The following is an 18936-nucleotide window of genomic DNA, read 5'->3' on the forward strand; positions in this document are numbered from 1 at the left end:
ATCGTTTGATCTTGGAATGCTAGAGTGGGAAAACCTGTAACGACCCTGGACAAAGTTCTCAAAGCGCCCTGTGTTGTTCCAAACCTTTGCCTTTGGGACTCCAAAACGAAGAAAGAGAGAGAATGGCCTCGAAACCCGGTTTAGCTCCGACCACGTACTCTCCTGCTCCGACCCGTAAATCCCGGCCACCCATTTTCAAAGACTCCGATGTCGATTGGGTCCGTCCCGATGGCCGCGGCTTCCACCAGTGTCGACCCGCCTGTAATCTCTCTCTCTCTCTCTCTCTCTCAATTTTTATTCATGATATATTAGGATTGTTTTTCTTTTATTTTTGTTGCTTTTACATTTTTTTTTGAAAGCGGAGTTGTTTGCTTTTGTTGCTTTGCATTCTATACTTGATCATAGCCCGTTGCTCCCCCCTTTTTTTTTGTTGTTGTTTAATTGATTTTTTTTTTGTATGATCAGTATTTCGAGGTGGGTGTTTGAAAATTTCATTTGGGTTCTGATTTCTTTCTTGGTTATTGGTTGGTTTATCTCTGTGTAGAGTGAACTCTGAGCTCATGCAATCTACTCTAGTAGTTTTGTTTTAAAGCTGTATTTTTATTATTTAACTATCTGGTTCATTTTGGTTTGCTGCATTATCTTATTATTTTTATGCTACAATTTAGGATTTTGATTTATTTTACACTTGTTATTTGCTTGATGTATTTGGCTTACATGATTGGTGATTGGATTAACGTGGGTCTTTCTATCTTTTGTGTTTTTGGATTATATGGGTATGGAACATTCTCACTGAAGGGTAAGAATTTTCTTTCCTCTATTGATATGTTTTCAGGTACTAGCCATATGACATGTTTATCAGTTGTTTGAATGTTGTTCATATAATTTTGTACTTGCAAAATATTGTCTGGGGTTTTTATATCTATGTCGTTCTCTGTTGCTTCAACTCTTCTCTTTGCTATGGTGAACCCTTGTTGGACATTTATTGGACGCTTAAAATGGACAGGGATATTGGGTATAATTGTCCAAGTTTGAGGAAAAATTATGAATAACTTGAACAAAGCTGAGTAATTGGATATGCATTTGATACAAGTGCCCAAGTTTGAGCAACATGGTTTATTGATTGATGATAAAATTTTGTATTATATTAGAAGTCTTACCTATGTTTCCATTCTTGAATGTTTTCCTTTCCTTTTTTCCCCATTATGTGAAGGGCTGTGATGTTTCAAGATTATTAAAAGGCATTACTTGTATTTTAGGGTTCCAGTGATTACTGATTGTAACTTTTTGTTGGCAATGCATGTTCTGAGGACTTCATTGGGCTCTTCAAGATGACTTGAAATTCAATGAATCATGAATGTTCTTTCCCCCAACCTCCCTCACCTCTCCCCACTCCCTCCCCCCGCCCGGCCCCCGCTTCCTCCCCCACCTTTCCTGTTATTTAAATCTTTAGGTTCCACTTTCATATCTAATTATTTTCTAAAGAATGCTGTATTTCAGTTGTTTCAAAGTGGTATGGTACAAAGGCAATTCGATTTATTCCTTGTTAGTTTTATTTATCATTTGTTTCAGGGTAGTTCAAATTCTAGTACGTGAAGAGATGCTTTTCTGAAAGTTGAGCTTTCTGTCTTTCACATATCAAAGTATGGTGCTGCCTGGGATGTGTTGTTCACATTTGGGCATGCAATCTCATAATCTCATCATGTGTTTTCACTGGTTGTGTTTCTTTTGTAATTGAGGATCCACTGTTTAGGGTTTCAGCCTACAATGGATGAGAGTGAATCTCATGTTCTAGAAGCAGAGTTTTTGTGGTGGATACTGAATCCTGCTGGTTGCCATATACAAGCATGCACCAGTGTCATCTTACTGGCTTTTGCATACACACACACACACACGCGCGCGCACGCACACACACTTTAAAAAAAAAAAAAGAAGAAGATGTGCTTTTATATTATTTCCTTGAAAGATTATTAAGTTGATTTTCACTTGCAGTTTTCAGGACTGGTGCTGTCAATGCTGCTGCAGGATCAGCTTATGCCGAGTTTGGAAATACAAAGGTCATTGTATCTGTGTGAGTCTATCTTTTCCCTTAATACGCATATTATCTTCTCCCTGATATATATATATATATATATATATATATTATTCATTTAACTATTTAAATTCATCAGTGGGGTTGTTGTGAAGTACCCATTCTAGCAGAGCTATCAGCTATGCAACAGTAACATGTTTTAGTTTTATGGGTCTTTATTGGTTCAGATTTGGGCCCAGAGAAAGTAAGAAAGCAATGATGTATAGTGATGTAGGCCGGCTGAATTGCAATGTGAGCTATACAACTTTTGCCACCCCAGTCCGTGGACAGGTAGATGACATAAAGGCATCTATGAATTTTCTGATGCTCATGTTTTGAGCTTTTATTTTGTTTTGCAAGCATCTGTATCTAACATGTGAAAATCATTTTGGTTAGGGATCAGACCATAAAGAATTTTCCTCAATGCTTCATAAAGCTTTGGAAGGTGCAATAATGTTGGAAACTTTTCCCAAGACAACTGTAGATGTTTTTGCATTGGTGTTGGAATCTGGTGGCAGTAAGTTAATGCTTCACATTAACCTTTAAGTCTGGGCCTATTTAGATTTTTGAAAAATGAAAAGGTAAATGATGAACAAGAAAGGAAGGGTAGGAAAACTTAAGCTTCTCTTACAATGGATGTTCCTCCACAAAGGAATGATAGGTTTAATCTGCAGATAGCACAAATACCTTTCTGACACAGCTGTCATTGCATCAACTGATATTGGGCACTGGTGTTTTTTGTGTTAAGTTTTGATACAAGATCTTTCTTTGGAAGTTTGTGTCCTCATTTGTGCAGCATAATCTATAAACATAAATTTATTTGATGCTGGATAAGTTTAACTTTGAACCCATTAATGAGCTTCATCATTTTTGTTTGCAGGTGATATTCCCATTGTAATATCTTGTGCAAGCCTTGCCTTGGCTGATGCAGGGATTATGATGTATGACCTCGTTGCTGGAGTTTCAGTGGTATGCATCCTGCACTAACTTCTGGTTTTCTGACACTTGTTTTTGTGATTAAGCATGAAGCATGCCTCATATATTTACTCATTCATTTATTACATTTAGTTAATATCTATCAGCATTCATCTAATTAGTCTGTTTGATTATTGTCCGATGCAAATTATTAAAAGAACTCCGACAATCTGACAGATAACTGAAAATCTTTACTATCAAACAATTATGCTCATGTAATTAGTGAAGCCAGAAATTCTATTTAAGATATGTAATTCATAAAATTAATATATGTACAGTGGCTGAGCTAAAAATTCAATTTAGGGGATCCAATTAAATTTAATTCATAAAATTAATACACACACACACACGCACACAAAAGAGAGATGTGTGGCTAGACTTCCATTTGATAATCTTATTCAATAATTTACATTTCAAAGAATAAAATTTAGTGATTACGTTAAAATAGAATGGATGGAGAAAAAGAGGCCGACAGACAATGATGTTTTGGATTTTCTTTGGCAAAAAAATTTGTGTTTCACCATTATATCATTCTTTCAGAAGGGCTGTAAAAAAAATTAGAGTTTTTTTTTATAAAATTACTAATAAACCCCTACAAATTTTTAAAATATTGGGGCTCAATGCCCCATCAAAATTTGATAGACAATTGTGAAAAATATTATTTTTTGAGAAATTATCATTATGTTTATACCCTAAAAAATTTTAAAATACTTATTGAAATTTTAGGGGGGTATATGGCAATAGTAAAAGATACTGATTTTTTGAGAAACTACCATTATACCCCTAAAAAATTTTGAAAACTCAGGGGGGCCCAGTGTCCCCCTTGGCCCAATCATGGCTTCGTCCCTGGTGACCATCATTCTTTATTGATTTTGTCCTGCCAACTCATGTTCCTCATCGGTGAAAAAAGGGAGCCCTTAGGACCTTAATTCCTTCATTGTGATTTCAATGGTTTATCATTTTGTTGTATTTCATTATCTTCCATGCCCTTGCGAAGATATTAATCCGTCTTAGGGATCATAGTCGAGAAGAGATTAAGTTCATGGCTATATTTTTTTCCTCATTAGTTGTTACTGGTGCAAGCAATTTGGTACCATTTGGTTATACCTTCCTTCTTTTTTGCTGCTATGGTGAGATCTTCACTATTTTTTGACAATAGTGTCAAATTTGATGGATTTGTCAATGGATTTTACATGACTTCGAAGATTTGATATTTCTTTATTTGGAGAATATACACTGGTGGCGTCACACGAGGAATTGAGGACTAGAGCTCCTCCAAAAGATGTTCTCAATTTCCTTTCTAACTTTAGGGTTTTGTTTATGAAACATGTGATTTAATGAGATGGTAGAGAATAGAAAATTGAGTGGCTACGTTTACATTAGGTGCCTTATTGGTAGATTTGTTTTGCATCTGGTATTGTGAAGATGTTCCACTCTATTGAGTTGATTCTTTTGTAGCCTTTTGCAGTGAAGGATTATGCAGCCAAAAACATCCTGAAGATGGTTCAATAAGCTTTAAATGCCTATATAATTACCTTTAGTTTTTCGTTTTTTTTTTTTGAAGATAAATCTGGCTGCTTTAATCTTTTGCACTAAGTTTGTTCATGCTTGTTCTTTTATCAAATTTTCTCATGTTTTGGAACATACATCTCTTGGTGCCTAGTCTTGTCTTGGTACAAACCTTGTCATTGATCCAATTTTGGAAGAGGAAAGCTGTCAGGATGGAAACCTAATGATTACCTGTATGCCTTCTCGTTATGAGGTCACTCAGCTGACTGTTACAGGAGAATGGTCTGCTGCAAAGATGAATGAGGTATCACTTAAATTGCCACCATCTTTGTTACACGCCACCATCTTTGTTACACGTCACATTTTCAAACTAACTGGTTCCTTTTCCCCCCCGCAATGTACACGTTAAGCAATATAAAGTGCATACAATTTTGTGGTTTGGCTTTGCTAAGTTTGTTTTTACTAACAGGCAATGCAGCTTTGCCTTGATGCTTGCTCAAAGCTTGTGACAATAATGAGGTCATGTTTGAAAGAGGCTGCTTCTGCCACACAAGATTAGAAAGAAGCTATGAATAGTAATTTTGCCGATTAATACAAGTCACATTTTTGAGCCATTTGCCATTCCTGGTTTCTTCCCTCCCCCTTTGTCATCCTTTAAGGATGAGTAAGTAATTACAAAGTTTTGTGAGATTGATTGGTATTTGCTCAAGTTTTTCCCATTTGCTAAAATTTCCCTGCATTCCTCCGTGCTACCTGTGTATTTTTCCAGCCCATTTGCGTTTTTTTTTTTTTTAATAGTAAGTTATTTGTTCTGCATTCCTGGATGAATTTGAGTTCAAATTCTCCATTTTGCATACTTTTGTTGATCTAGGCATTTATGCAGTTACATCTTATTCGTATGTATTTTTTTTTTTTTTTTCACTATGAAATGCAGACTCTGTAAAAGGTTGAGGTTCTTGTTGTTTGATCTGGTTTTCTTTCTTTGTTTATGAGTTGCAGTTTTAGAAATGACTGTTAATATTGATATTGAGTTAAAAGTTCATCCATTCAACTTTCTGATTTTTATTTTTTCACTTAAATTTGACAGATATAAATATAAAATTCTATGTTTAAATTTTTTAAGATAGTTGTTAAAATCTCGAGTAAACGTATGTAAAATTGAAATCAAGAAAAATTAAGATAAAATTGTAATTTTAAATAGTAAAATTGAATAAATATGATTTTATAAATTTAAATTTTTATAATTTAAAATATTTCTTTTTAATTTATTAAAATAATCGTGATTTGTTTATTTTACATCATTATAGTTATAACTATTATTATAATTTGTATATTATTTTTTTAACAATTTTTTTATATTTTAATTATGATAAATATGATTTAATTTCTATATATTATTATTAAATAATTTTATTATTTATATTTATATCTTTTTAAGGTTAAAATTTGAAATTATATTTTTAAATATGATGTTTATATATATATATATATATATATATATATATATATATATATAATTTTAATTATTATCATATTAATTACTTAATGACGAAAAATTTTCCTTTAAAATTAAAATAATTTGAATATAAAATTTTTAAAAAAATTAATAACTTTTTATGTTTAAATGTATAAGAAAATTTATTTATATATTTACATAAATATAATTAAAAATTTTTTAAAAGGTATTTTAAATAGATTGTAAAACCTAAAGATTTTATGATATAATTTTACAACTTTTTCACAGATTTTAGGTTGAAAAACAATCTCAATCTGTCAGCAAAATATTTGCAGTACTTTACAAGGCTTTGGAGAGCTTTGTTTTATTATCGCAGACAAAAGTAGGGTGCCGCGTGTAAGGAAACCGAGTCCCACATCGAAGTACAACGAGATAGGCCATAACTTTAAAAGGGTCCTTGACAACTCGTTAGGATACGACCTTACTTGAACAGGATCTGTTCTATAGGCTCGTACCTCTGTGTCCTTTAGCACAAAGGAGACAGGAACTTAAGTCTGGTTGATGAATTGCGACCGTGGAATCAGAGCGTGATTAGCGGTTGGGGCAGTTCTTTGGAGTTGTCCTTGGCTGTAGAGGATCGTTCTCAGTTAGAATTCCTGACTGGGGTGGTCCCACGGTTGTCTGACAGATTAGCTCTTTTGTGTTTTTTTCTTAATTTTGAGTTTATTTTTCTTTTAAATAATCACATTAATTAAAAATATTTTTTTAAAAAATACCCTCTCCATCCCATAAAAATATATTTTATTTTTTTATTTATTTTAAGTTATAAGTAATAAATAAATTATTAACAATTAGTAATATAAATAAATATGTTTAATTAATTGTAATTATTTAAAATTTAACTTTCTACATTTATTAATTTAGATTTTATATAATTTAAAGGACCTGCAAATTTAATAGAGAATCAGCATAGCATATGATGGTATGAACACTTATTTTCCCACTGTAACCTATTGGAAGAGGAAAGCTGTCAGGATGGAAATCTAATGATTACCTGCATGTCTTCTCCTTATGAGGTCAGTCAGCAGAGTGTTGCAGAGGAATGGTGTGCTGCAAAGATGAAGGAGGGATCACTGAAATTGGCACCATCTACGAAATTGCATTTATTAATTTGCTTAGATTATTATTATTTTTTTTAAATTAACTCAAATTTTTACAAATATTCTCAGCATCTTACAAAGGCTTCGGCGAGTTTTTTGGGGTTTTTGTGGATGAGAAACCTAAGTCCCACATCGAAATTGAACAAGATAGTCAACTAGTTTAAAAGGGTTCTTGGCAAGGCGTTAGGATACGACCTTACTTGAACAGGATCTGTTCTATAGGCTCGTACATCTGTGTCCTTTAGCACAAAGGAGACAGGAACCTAAGTCTGGTGGATGAACCGTGACCGTGGGATCAGAGCGTGATTAACGGCTGGATCATTTCTTAGGAAATGTTCCGGGCTATAGAGGATCGTTCTCAGTTGGTATTTCCTGACTGGGGTGGTCCCACGGTTGTCTGACAGATTAGAAAAACTTTTTATTAATTTTTACCAATGGGCCATTAATTTAGTAAATAAATTATTAAAAAATATTTATATTTTACCATTTTATATAAAATACCACTATTTTATAATATAATTTTTCATGGACCAGATCTTTGATTTGGATTGTTAGCTGTTGTTCTATGGTCTCTTTTTTCAGACATTGGTTTTGTATTTCTTAAAGCTTGGGCCTCTCTCTCTGATCAGCCTCAAGCCTTTTTTTTTTTTTTTAAAGATTTAAAGTCCACAAATCTTTTAAAATTTTCTTTTTATATTTATATTTTATCTCATTTATGAACAATTTCTACATTATCATACAAAATTTTTTTAAAAAATTTACAATTACTTCAATAACTTTTTAAATGTTCTTTTTTTATATTAAAATTTTACCCAATTCAAAAAAAATTTCTACCTTTACCCCCAAAACTTTATAAAACCTTCGTAAATAACTTATATTTTGTAAATCTCTTTTTTTATATCGGTTTAGCAATTACATTTATGTTGTAAAAATGCAAGAATTTATAAAAAAAAAATTAGAGCATTTAAATCAAAATATCTATATTACTACTTATAATTTAGTAAAAATTCAATAATTAATATTCAAAATATAACGTTATCTATATATCATAATTTAACCATTATATTTTTGTAACGCTAGCTCCTTGTATCTAAATCCTAGGTATGCCACCGCTCTCTTAAATCACTCAACATGCTTAGTCAACTCAATTATATGGGTATATAATGGAGACATTGTATGGGTAGTTCCTATTTCCTAGCACAAATATTATTGTAATTGCCCTCCATATATTTATCTAAGGTTGAAATCTATCTGCCAATGTTCCAACCTGTAAATTCTGATTTAGTTCTAATGGACCATAGATTCAAAATTCAAAATACAGGATTCATATATTTTATAAATAAATTTTATCATATATCTTATAGCTTGAGTTGATTAAGTTTAGATAAGAAAAATCCCTGTTACATATAAAGGTTGACCAAAATAATGGTGAAACTTGGGTAAAAAAAATTGTGATTTAAGCCCTTTGAATGATTATATATTTAACTTAGATGATGTTTGGTTTAACATTTTGAGATGGTTATAGTTGTTTCATACACAACCTTATGTGTTCATGGGTTAAGAGATGATAATGAGTAGTGTATCCACGAAAATCACTCAATCTGAACTCGATTAATATTTTGAAAATATAAATTTATTTCAAATCAGATTAAAATTTATTATCAATTACCTAAACCCATCTTAAATCCAATTATTATTACCCGAATCCGTTTAATTTTATATATTTTAATAAATAATATACATAAAAAATTTATTTTTATTAGTAATTTATATTTTAAAAATTTAATAATTTCATAAAATATTTAAATTCTATTTTATATAAAATAAAAATATAAAATTTATAAATATTATTATAAAAAATATATTTTATATTTAATTAAATATTTATATAAAATGAGTTTGAGTAATAAACAATTAACATATAAAATCTAAACCCATTACGGATATTATTTTTCAAATCCGAACTTATTCTGCACCCAATTATATAGTATTCAAATCCGTTTTATTAAGATTCAGTCGGATCAGATTTGTTCTATAAGGGTTTGGTCAGGTCAAGTACTGGCAACATTAAAATGTAATAACTCTCCCAAAAAAAAAAAAAGAAAACATATTGCATCTCCATGTTATTTTACTGGGTAATTAGTTTCTTAACCAAACGCGCCCCAAGTCAACTACCCAGGTTGTGATCAACTATTCAACCGGCATGTGAACAAATTAATAATCAAAACTGTGTAACTTAACAAATGATCAAGTATTCAACAGGCATGTGGACTAATTAATAATCAAAATTGTGTAACTTAACGAATAATCAACCTCTTGATAAAAAAAATTATAGAATTGGAATTCTACGCCTTCCAAATTGATTTTCATTAATCAATGGCCAAGATGATGCAATGGATGGCGAGATCAAACAATTAAAAAAATCACTTAAATGTCATACCAATTTTAAATTTCTTAAGACTTCCAGATTATGATGACACAGATTTAAAAATTGCTGCTATTAGTTTATTGGGTCCAAAGAACCATGTGATTTATTCAACAAAGCTTCTTGTTGGGCTTTGCAGGCGTTATCTTACAGATATTATATTTAAAATATTGATTGAAACATCTAACCCTGTACCTAATCCACCCAAATACCAGTGATGTTAGGGCCCATGCGAGTTGCTTTTAAGCTTGCACAGAAGTTTGTATATTTGTTATTAAGTTGGACTTGGATTCTTGGCAGAGAATTTATTTATTCCATTTGACTTTATTACATTTGACTTTATTATGGGCTTTTTTGATATTACTGGTGATACTATTATTGAGAAAATTATTTTTTTAAATATATTAATTAAAGAGTATTAAAAAATATTTAAAAATTAAATTTAATCAGTTTTAGTAATAAGAACACTAAAATAATAAAACAACTTTTTTCAAATTATATTTTTAACAACATTTAAAATAGTGCTTTCATTCAGAAAATCAGTTTCAGACTCTGAAACTCAATGTCAGGACTTATATGTCTTTATCAATATCAGCTGAGCTAATTAGCGTTTGTGGGTTCATTTCTCTACGCATTCTTTGTTTAATTAAAATAATAATGTACTTGTCTAACCAATAATTTTTATATTTCTAGTGCTGCATAAAGAGAGACCCTTATTGAAAGTTCTTATTCTTCAAATTAATATATGATATTGGCTGATTTCTTGCCTTTTAATGATTCCTTGTTCAAGTGGACATTGAACTTCCTTTCCAGCTCTTTGGGCTCAAAGTTAATTTTCAACTTGATCCAAGGCTTAGCTTTGACAAGGAAAAGATTATTTTTTTTTTGTTGGTTTTACTGATAAAATCATTAATTGATTCAAGTGAACCTGAATGGATTACGGCAATTCCAGGTTTGTAATATCAATTTCTCTTAGAAATTTGCAAGTTTTAACAACCCAGTAAAATTCTTACAGTTTTGAAAGTTTACAAAATTTTCATTTCTGTTTTCTGGTTTTTTTCTGAAAGATTTCAAGATGACAGTGGAGTAGGAAACTTGTCTATAATCAATGGAACTGATGCAGCAGTACTTGGATACAAGATGGAAATTGATGCAAAGACAGGGAAGTCTTTCAAAGATAAGGTTTTATGCAGAGTGTTCTCTGAGGACTATGAGAGGACTAGGAACAAGATATTAGATCCAAGAGGGCAAGCTATTCATCAATGGAGCAAGATTTTCTTGGCAGCCTGTTTGGTTTCGTTGTTCATCGATCCTTTGTTCTTCTACTTACCTATAGCCAATGATGATATGTGCATAAACATTGGATTCTCCCTTGAAACCACTCTTACCATCATAAGGTCAGTGGTTGATGTCTTTTATGTGATTCAAATATTTGTCAGATTCCATACAGCTTATGTTGCTCCTTCTTCTCGAGTTTTTGGAAGAGGAGAGCTTGTAATAGACTCTTCAAAGATTGCACTTAGGTACTTACAGAAAGCATTTTGGATGGATGTAATAGCTGCCTTGCCTCTTCCTCAGGTATGTTCAAGGCCTTCTCCTTGGATGGTATCCATTGTTTATGCCTTTCAGTTATGAAAGTTCTTGATTTATTATGTTTTGTTTATTCTTCAGATATTAATTTGGTTAATCATCCCCAATCTTCGAGGATCGATAGTGACAGACACAAGGACTGTTCTTCCATTTGTTATTTTGTTTCAGTACTTTCCAAGACTTTATCTTATATTTCCTCTCACATCACAAATCGTTGAGGCCACCGGTGTAGTAACAGAAACAGCATGGGCAGGAGCTGCATATAATCTTCTGCTTTACATGTTGGCAAGCCATGTCAGTATAAACAACTCCATTTTTCTCGTGTTTCTGAAATTCAAAGGTTCTTTGTAGTTGACAAGTAGCATCTAGTTCCATTTTTTGGGGTCAAATATCATTTCTCTGGCATAAACAGGTCTCAGGAGCTATCTATTACCTTCTATCAGTTCAGAGGGAAATAGATTGTTGGAAAAGTGTTTGCAAAGTTGAGAATTGTCAAAATGGATACTTTGATTGCCATAGCGTCCAAGATCCTGCAAGAGTTGCCTGGCTAAACTCTAGCAATGTCACAAATATATGCAATCCAAGTAATAGCTTCTATGAGTGGGGCATATATATCAATTCATTGCAAGCTGGTGCGACAAGCTCAGCATTTCCTAACAAGTACTTCTATGGTCTATGGTGGGGATTGCAGCAGCTGAGGTCAGTTAATTTTCTGTGATACAACATTTTCTGGTATTTGGAGATACCTTTTTAATTCAGTGAAATTTTTTATATGCATCATCAAGGAAAAATGATGGATTTGTGCCTCTAAAGCCTGTGGCTGTATGAAATTTACCTTTTCAATTCCTTAGGTGAGCTAAAAAAACACCCTGAGAGTGAGCAATGGGCCATATGAAAGTGCTTTAATTGCATTATAATCTTTTCCAACTATGTCTGCAGTTCAGTAGGGCAAAATCTTAATACAAGCACATACGTTGGGGAAATCATCTTCACCATCATAATCTCGACGCAAGGACTAGTACTTCTCGCATTGCTTATTGGGAATATGCAAGTAAATCCTCTGAACCTTCTTCTTGCAACTATGAACCTGAAGATTTCTTCTTGTAGTTGGTTCTTAAAATTCTCGGAGCTTGGTAAAATTATACTGATATCATGTATTTTGGCAGAGATACCTCCAAGCCACAACCATGCGACTAGAAGAGTGGAGAGTCAGAAGAAATGACACTGAACAATGGATGCATCACAGGCAACTGCCTCCAGAATTAAGGGATTCCATCAGAAAATATGACCAATATAAGTGGTTGGCTACCAGAGGGGTTGATGAAGAAGCTATCCTCCAAGGACTACCTATGGATCTTCGGAGAGAGATCAAACGTCACCTATGCTTTGATCTAGTTCGAAAAGTAATTAATTTGTTAACTTTCTTAACTATAAAGATAAAATTCTTGATAGCAAGATATGACTCAAACTCATTGCAGCACAAAAGGGATTTGAAACTTAAGTATAATTGATTAGTTATCTTGGATGACATGATTCACAGGTTCCTCTGTTTGATCAAATGGATGAAACTATGCTAGATGCAATATGCGAGCGACTTAAGCCTGCATTGTGCACAAAAGGCCTGTTCCTTGTGCGTGAAGGTGATCCAGTCAACCAAATGCTCTTCATAATCAGAGGCCACCTTGATTCTTATACCACAGATGGTGGCCGCACTGGATTTTTCAATTCTTGCCGGATTGGTCCTGGTGATTTCTGCGGCGAGGAGTTGCTGACATGGGCATTAGACCCGCGACCAAGTGTCACCCTTCCTTCCTCCACACGCACGGTCAAGGCCATTACTGAAGTAGAGGCTTTTGCTCTCATGGCAGATGATTTGAAGTTTGTAGCATCACAATTTCGCAGGCTGCATAGTAAGCAACTTAAGCACAAGTTCAGGTTCTATTCTCATCAGTGGAGGACATGGGCTGCTTGCTTCATACAAGCTGCATGGCGCCGGCATAAAAAGCTAAAAGAAACTGCTCATCTGAGAGATCATGAGCCTGGAGTGCCACAACAAGGCTCATTCTGGTCTAGGTATGCAGAAAATTTGGTGGCCAGCACTAGATTGAGTATCAAATACAGGCAACAATCTGGGACAGATTCTGGTGCTGGCAGCTCTCTGGAGAAGCCAGCTGAGCCAGATTTTTTCTTAGATGAGAGGTGAATAATCGACTCTTTTGAAAAGGGGTTCCAAGAAGTGTGCATAAATGCATATAATTATGCTTCATTATTCATCAATATAATATAGCACAGATGATTTACTCATTTATGTTCATTCTCTTGTTCAATTCTTGTGTGCATGAAAGCTTAAAATTGTTAGAATTTAAATCTTTTAATTGAAAAAAAAAATCGTTTTGAAAAAAATTAATTCATATTAAAAGTGGTATGATTTTGTAAGAATTTAATTTATTCAATAAAATTTTCTATTAAATAGTCTAAATACCTCAAATTATATAAATTTTTTATATAAATAAGAATAAAATATGAAAATAAAGACATACATTTTACTTATAAATTACTTCAAACATAACTATGGAATTCAAATGAATTCTACCATTTTAAAAAATATTCTAAATACATAAATTTTCTTATAAACTTATTTGAATTGAAATCTATTTATGATGTGTTATGGATGAACAAAATTGCAAATTCAATCATTTCTCTCTTGTCATGCTGCCCTATTATAACATATACTGATTTGGAACTCACTTTTAATTTATTATGGGACAACCAACCTAACGTTTGGGTATTATATTGCACATTCGAATTCACTTATATAAATAATTAAATAAATATAATTTAAATATTTTATAAAAGAATTAAATTTTTAGATAAATATAAATTATTAAAAAAATATGGTTAGAATTTCATACACCATACACTCTGCAGTAAGTATGAGATCCCAAACAATCAGTCACCGACAAACCCCTGCAACACCAAAAATAGACCAAGGCCTACTTTTTTTCTTTTTTCATCGAGGTAGAACGCACACTTGGAATCCGAGATAAAAATAAATTTTTATTAAAACTATGGCAATTTTAGTTAATCCTTATTTCTATATAATCGGGGTACAAGTACACTGTAGAACTCGTGTTGGGGTAGGGTACCTTGCCATCCCTGAATCTCATCACCTTGACACATTCCCTCTCAATGGTAAGCTCATAAACCTTAAGCTCTGATACGCAAATTATATGCTCACATCTCCATGGAAGACTTCTAGTCATTCTCCCCCAATTCACGCAAACTAACACCTCATTTCATGTACGGTCACACATGGAACTTCACTAACTTGATCGTACTTTCGAGGAACTATTATTAAGCAAACTCAAAAAGTCCTCAGCTTTATCTTTCAAATATTTTTTGCCAGCTTCTCTGCAATCAATACTTATGATGCTTTTATTATTTATTTCCTTTACATAAACTTATTACGCCCTTAGTAGATTATTGAAAACTCGTGGTCTCGCGCTGACTCCCTCATTCGCCAGCTGAGCAAGGGCCACCTGAGGTGGTTTAGTTGGACAAAATAAATTGAACAAGTAAACAATCAATTTCTTATTTAAAAATGATGATTTCACATGCTTGTCTTACCGGATGCCTGAAATCTTTATTAGAAAATCAGCACCCACCTTCTCTCATACTTTTTTTTCCCGTCTTATTATGTTATTAACCAAGTCATCTTCTTTCATGTTAAAGACTTCTTTTGGTGAACTTGCTTTTCTCTTTCCTTATGTTTTTTTGGCTATTATATACAGCAAAAAGCTATAATAGCATACAGCAAAAAAAAGCAAATTAATCAAATGAAACATTAGTTGATTCGAGGCTCAATCTTTGCAAAGAGTTTGTATTTGGAAGAATCATGGGTCGATTTGGCAGCTCAAGACATGTAAGGTGTGTTCCCTTCTTTATTTTTGGTTCTTTGTCATCATGATGACTGTATTTTTAGTTTATTGGAGTTAAAAATGTTCTTTTTTTTTTTTTTAAATAATTATTCAGAGTTGAAGCTGAGCCTAGGGGATTAGATGACCTCCAGGGAATCAATGGTGTGGAAATGACAAAGCTTAGGCACAGATTTAATGTGTCTCAAGTACCTGATCTGACGTCCAGGAAGGATATTACAGATAAGGCAGAGAAAACTTCAAAAGTATTGCACAGAGTGTTTTCTGAGGATTATGAGAAGGAAAAGAACAAGATATTGGATCCTAGAGGGAAAATTTTACATATGTGGAACAAGATTTTCTTAGGGGCATGCTTGCTTTCTATCTTTGTCGATCCTTTATTCTTTTACCTGCCAATAATCAGAAAAGAACTCTGCATAGAAATTGCAGTATCCCTCAAAAAAGTCCTTACCCTCATAAGATCATTGCTTGATGTGTTTTATGTGATTCATATAATAATTAGATTTCATACAGCTTATGTTGCACCATCTTCCCGCGTTGTTGGGAGAGGAGAGCTTGTTATAGACTCATCAAAAATTGCATTAAGCTATCTAAGAAAAAGCTTTTTGTTAGACCTCTTTGCTGCACTTCCCATTCCTCAGGCAAGTGGTGGCAATGGCAACTTCTGTACATTTAAATCACTGTTTAATGTCTCTACTAACATCATTTTCCCTTCTGCGTATCAGATATTTGCTTGGGTAATTCTTCCCAATCTTGAAGGTGTTGTAGTGACAAAGAGAAGGGACCTTCTTTGGCTCATTCTTGTGCTTCAGTACGTTCCAAGAATTTGTCTTTTATTCCCCCTTTCTTCACAAATTATAGAGGGTGCTGGTGTTGTGAGTAAAAAAGCACGGACGGGAGCTGCTTACAATCTTTTGCTTTTCATGTTGACAGGCCATGTCAGTGCAAACTTCCTAACCACATTAATCATGCTCTTGAGTTTTGTTTTCACTATCCAAGTGTTTGAGCAGACACTATTTGCAGTCTTCAGCTATTGAAGATTTCTTTTGATGGTTGATGTCTGTTTCTGTATGGGCCAAAATAATTTTCAACCTGTTGATGTATTTTTTTGAAGGCAGGCTTCAGGAGCTTGGTGGTACCTTCTATCAATGGAGCGACAAGAAGACTGCTGGAAAAGTGCCTGCAATCTTGAGAATCCACAATGTCAAATTGGATTTTTCGATTGCCGCATGGTTGAAGATCCTCACAGGATTGAGTGGTTCAAGTCAAGCAATGTCACGAGTCAATGTGATCCGAATAATAACTTGTTTCCATTTGGCATATACAGTGATGCAGTGATATACAATGTTCAAGGTTTAGCATTCTTGAGGAAATACTTTTACTGCCTCTGGTGGGGTTTAAAGAACCTGAGGTAATCACATTTCTGAAGCTTATTTAACCCTCAATGCAGTCATTTCTGATTGGAAGGTATTAAATTTCAAGGACTCTAACTCTCTTTTATGATTGTGCACATCGGAACAACTATTTTTCGGTATGAATCGGACATGGCTAGCTAAATTTACTCTATTTAGCTGGGAAAGGTGCAAATATCAGAAACACTAATTAAATTAATCCATTAGATGTTTACAAGACTTGAGCTTCCACAATAGAAAAATGCAAAACTGCTTCATCTCTTTAAACGGTCAACTGCTACAAAGTCTCTAATGTTCTATCTTCATTGATATGTGCAGTACTCTGGGCCAAAGTTTTACTACAAGCATTGACATTGGAGAAAATATATTTGTGATCATCCTTGTGACTCTTGGTCTTATACTTCTTGCATTGCTCATTGGAAATATGCAAGTAAGTCTTTCAACTGTAACTATCCAAACAATTTCACTTATATAGCCTTCAGAAGAAATGGCATCTTCAGAGCAAATAAAAATATTAGTAGAATTTGCCTGGATAAAATTATAATAAAAATGCTCTAACTGTTTGGAGCATAAGGCCTCCAAAATTTGACATATAAATTCAAGAATCCACACCCTTTTCCCTGAGAAGTGATAAAATGAACTACAGATTGCCTCTTACCAGCCAGAAGACTATATTTGGAATCTAATTAGGGACTTGTAAAAAATTTTAAGGATTCTGAATCATCTTGTGTGAGCTAATATGGCAATGATTTTGATGCCACATCACTGGCAGAGATACCTCCAATCCACAACCATCCGGCTAGAAGAATGGAAGATTAAGAGAACTGATACAGAACACTGGATGCATCATAGGCACCTACCTCCAGATCTAAGGCAGATTGTTCGAAAATATGATTTATATAAGTGGCTGTCTACTAAAGGGGTTGATGAAGAATCCCTCGTCAAAAGCCTTCCTACTGATCTTCAGAGAAAAGTGAAAAACCACCTTTGCTTTGACCTCCTTCGACGAGTAAGTCTATTGTTTTGATCCTGCAAATGTTTATATAATTACTAGCAGCAGACAATAATTAAGAAACACATAGGATCACACATTAAAATCTTGGTAACAAGCTAGTGAATATTAGAGCCAGATTACAATGAGATAAGTTGGAGTAGAATGGTGAAAGTAACACAGTATAAGTGATTCCTTTCTTGAGGTCCTTAATTTTCCTTTGACATGGTTTGCAGGTGCCATTGTTTAATCAAATGGATGAAACTATGCTAGATGCAATATGTGAGAGGCTTAAGGCTGCATTGTGCACCAGAGGCATGTTTCTTATGCGTGAAGGTGATCCTGTCAACCAAATGGTTTTCATAATAAGAGGTCGCCTTGATTCTTACACCGCCAATGGTGGCCGTGCTGGATTTTTGGACTCCTATCTTATCGGACCAGGTGACTTCTGTGGTGAGGAGTTGGTGACATGGGCATTGGATCCACGGTCCAATATCCCCCTTCCATCATCCACACGCACAATCAAGGCCATTACTGAAGTGGAGGCATTTGCTCTAGTAGCAGAAGATTTGAAATTTGTAGCATCACAATTTAGAAGGGTGAATAGTAAACAGCTTAGGCACAAGTTCAGGTTCTATTCTCATCAGTGGAGAACATGGGCAGCATGTTCTATACAAGCAGCTTGGCGCCGCCATAAAGAATTTAAGAGAATTGCTGAACTGGGTGGCAGTGAGCTTGAAATGCAACCACCAAGGTCGTTCTGGGATAGGTATGCGGAGAGTCTGATTGAAAGCACAAGAAGGAATATCAAACATAAGCAACAAGGGCTAGAGAAGCCAGCTGAGCCAGACTTTTTGGCAGACTAAAAGTGAAAGGAATGCACTTTTAACGCCATTGTTTCTTTCTCAATTGCTTAAGAATTTAGACTACAAATGAAAAAAAAAAATTGTATTGGTTGTTTTATTAATTATCAGCAAGCATCCTGTTTGTTTGTGCTTGATCCTCAAGTGAAATTGTCTCACACATAAATGAATAAATATTTCTATATTGATCATTTGAGACCCAGGAAGAATATAAGGCTGCAAGCAGCATAGAACCACAAACATAAACTACATACGCCACAAAAAAGTGAACAAAGTAGGCCAAAAAGAACAACACTAAAGGTGTAAAGCATCAATCTACCGGGATATTTCCCCTACCAAGAATTTCTTTTGATAAAGCATTATTTATTATTATTATTTAGTAGAGAGTTCGCATTTGTCTCCTGACAAATAGCTTCAAATCTAACCTAGTACAAGTTATGTGGATTCCAGGATTCTTCAGGCAGGTGGTGTGGAATTGAGTTGAGTCCTGACTGGGATATGTCAGTAAATTCTGGGGAAATGTACTACTGGTGATTATTTTATCCATTG

General features: G+C 33.7%; 3 protein-coding genes and 2 non-coding genes across 8 annotated transcripts; all 5 read left to right on the forward strand.

Annotated features, from left to right (window-relative positions):
- Positions 1 to 7: 7 nt before the first annotated feature.
- On the forward strand, positions 8 to 5520 carry LOC110635016 (exosome complex component RRP41-like). The gene is made up of 7 exons (XM_021784196.2): positions 8 to 261; positions 1993 to 2071; positions 2260 to 2362; positions 2468 to 2588; positions 2952 to 3040; positions 4710 to 4859; positions 5025 to 5520. The coding sequence occupies exons 1-7, from the start codon at positions 123 to 125 to the stop codon at positions 5112 to 5114; spliced, it is 771 nt and encodes a 256-aa protein (XP_021639888.1). The 5' UTR covers positions 8 to 122; the 3' UTR covers positions 5115 to 5520.
- A 966-nt stretch (positions 5521 to 6486) lies between these two features.
- Positions 6487 to 6702, forward strand: LOC131170145 (small nucleolar RNA U3). The gene has a single exon (XR_009141091.1). It is a non-coding gene; the product is annotated as a small nucleolar RNA U3 (small nucleolar RNA).
- Positions 6703 to 7361: 659 nt separating this feature from the next.
- On the forward strand, positions 7362 to 7578 carry LOC131170134 (small nucleolar RNA U3). The gene has a single exon (XR_009141081.1). It is a non-coding gene; the product is annotated as a small nucleolar RNA U3 (small nucleolar RNA).
- Positions 7579 to 10323: 2745 nt separating this feature from the next.
- On the forward strand, positions 10324 to 13490 carry LOC110634992 (protein CNGC15b). Of its 3 annotated transcripts, none has more exons than XM_058139932.1 (8): positions 10324 to 10548; positions 10664 to 10993; positions 11081 to 11174; positions 11268 to 11480; positions 11599 to 11885; positions 12126 to 12237; positions 12353 to 12589; positions 12727 to 13490. In XM_058139932.1, exons 1-8 carry the CDS (start codon positions 10529 to 10531, stop codon positions 13387 to 13389), a joined length of 1956 nt encoding a protein of 651 aa, XP_057995915.1. In that variant the 5' UTR covers positions 10324 to 10528; the 3' UTR covers positions 13390 to 13490. The 3 variants fall into 3 exon arrangements, with proteins under 3 accessions (XP_057995915.1, XP_057995937.1, XP_021639860.2); XM_058139954.1 differs by having other exon boundaries at positions 11120 to 11174; XM_021784168.2 differs by having other exon boundaries at positions 10325 to 10548; positions 10664 to 11174.
- Positions 13491 to 14796: 1306 nt separating this feature from the next.
- LOC110634993 (protein CNGC15b) lies at positions 14797 to 18578 on the forward strand. 2 transcript variants are annotated; one of them, XM_021784169.2, is made up of 7 exons: positions 14797 to 15113; positions 15219 to 15762; positions 15847 to 16059; positions 16240 to 16532; positions 16852 to 16963; positions 17306 to 17542; positions 17761 to 18578. In XM_021784169.2, the coding sequence occupies exons 1-7, from the start codon at positions 15082 to 15084 to the stop codon at positions 18388 to 18390; spliced, it is 2061 nt and encodes a 686-aa protein (XP_021639861.2). In that variant the 5' UTR covers positions 14797 to 15081; the 3' UTR covers positions 18391 to 18578. The 2 variants fall into 2 exon arrangements, with proteins under 2 accessions (XP_021639861.2, XP_057995996.1); XM_058140013.1 differs by having other exon boundaries at positions 14797 to 15108.
- Positions 18579 to 18936: the final 358 nt, after the last annotated feature.

This window comes from Hevea brasiliensis, chromosome 1 (assembly GCF_030052815.1).
Source record: "Hevea brasiliensis isolate MT/VB/25A 57/8 chromosome 1, ASM3005281v1, whole genome shotgun sequence".
Taxonomy (NCBI): domain Eukaryota; kingdom Viridiplantae; phylum Streptophyta; class Magnoliopsida; order Malpighiales; family Euphorbiaceae; genus Hevea; species Hevea brasiliensis.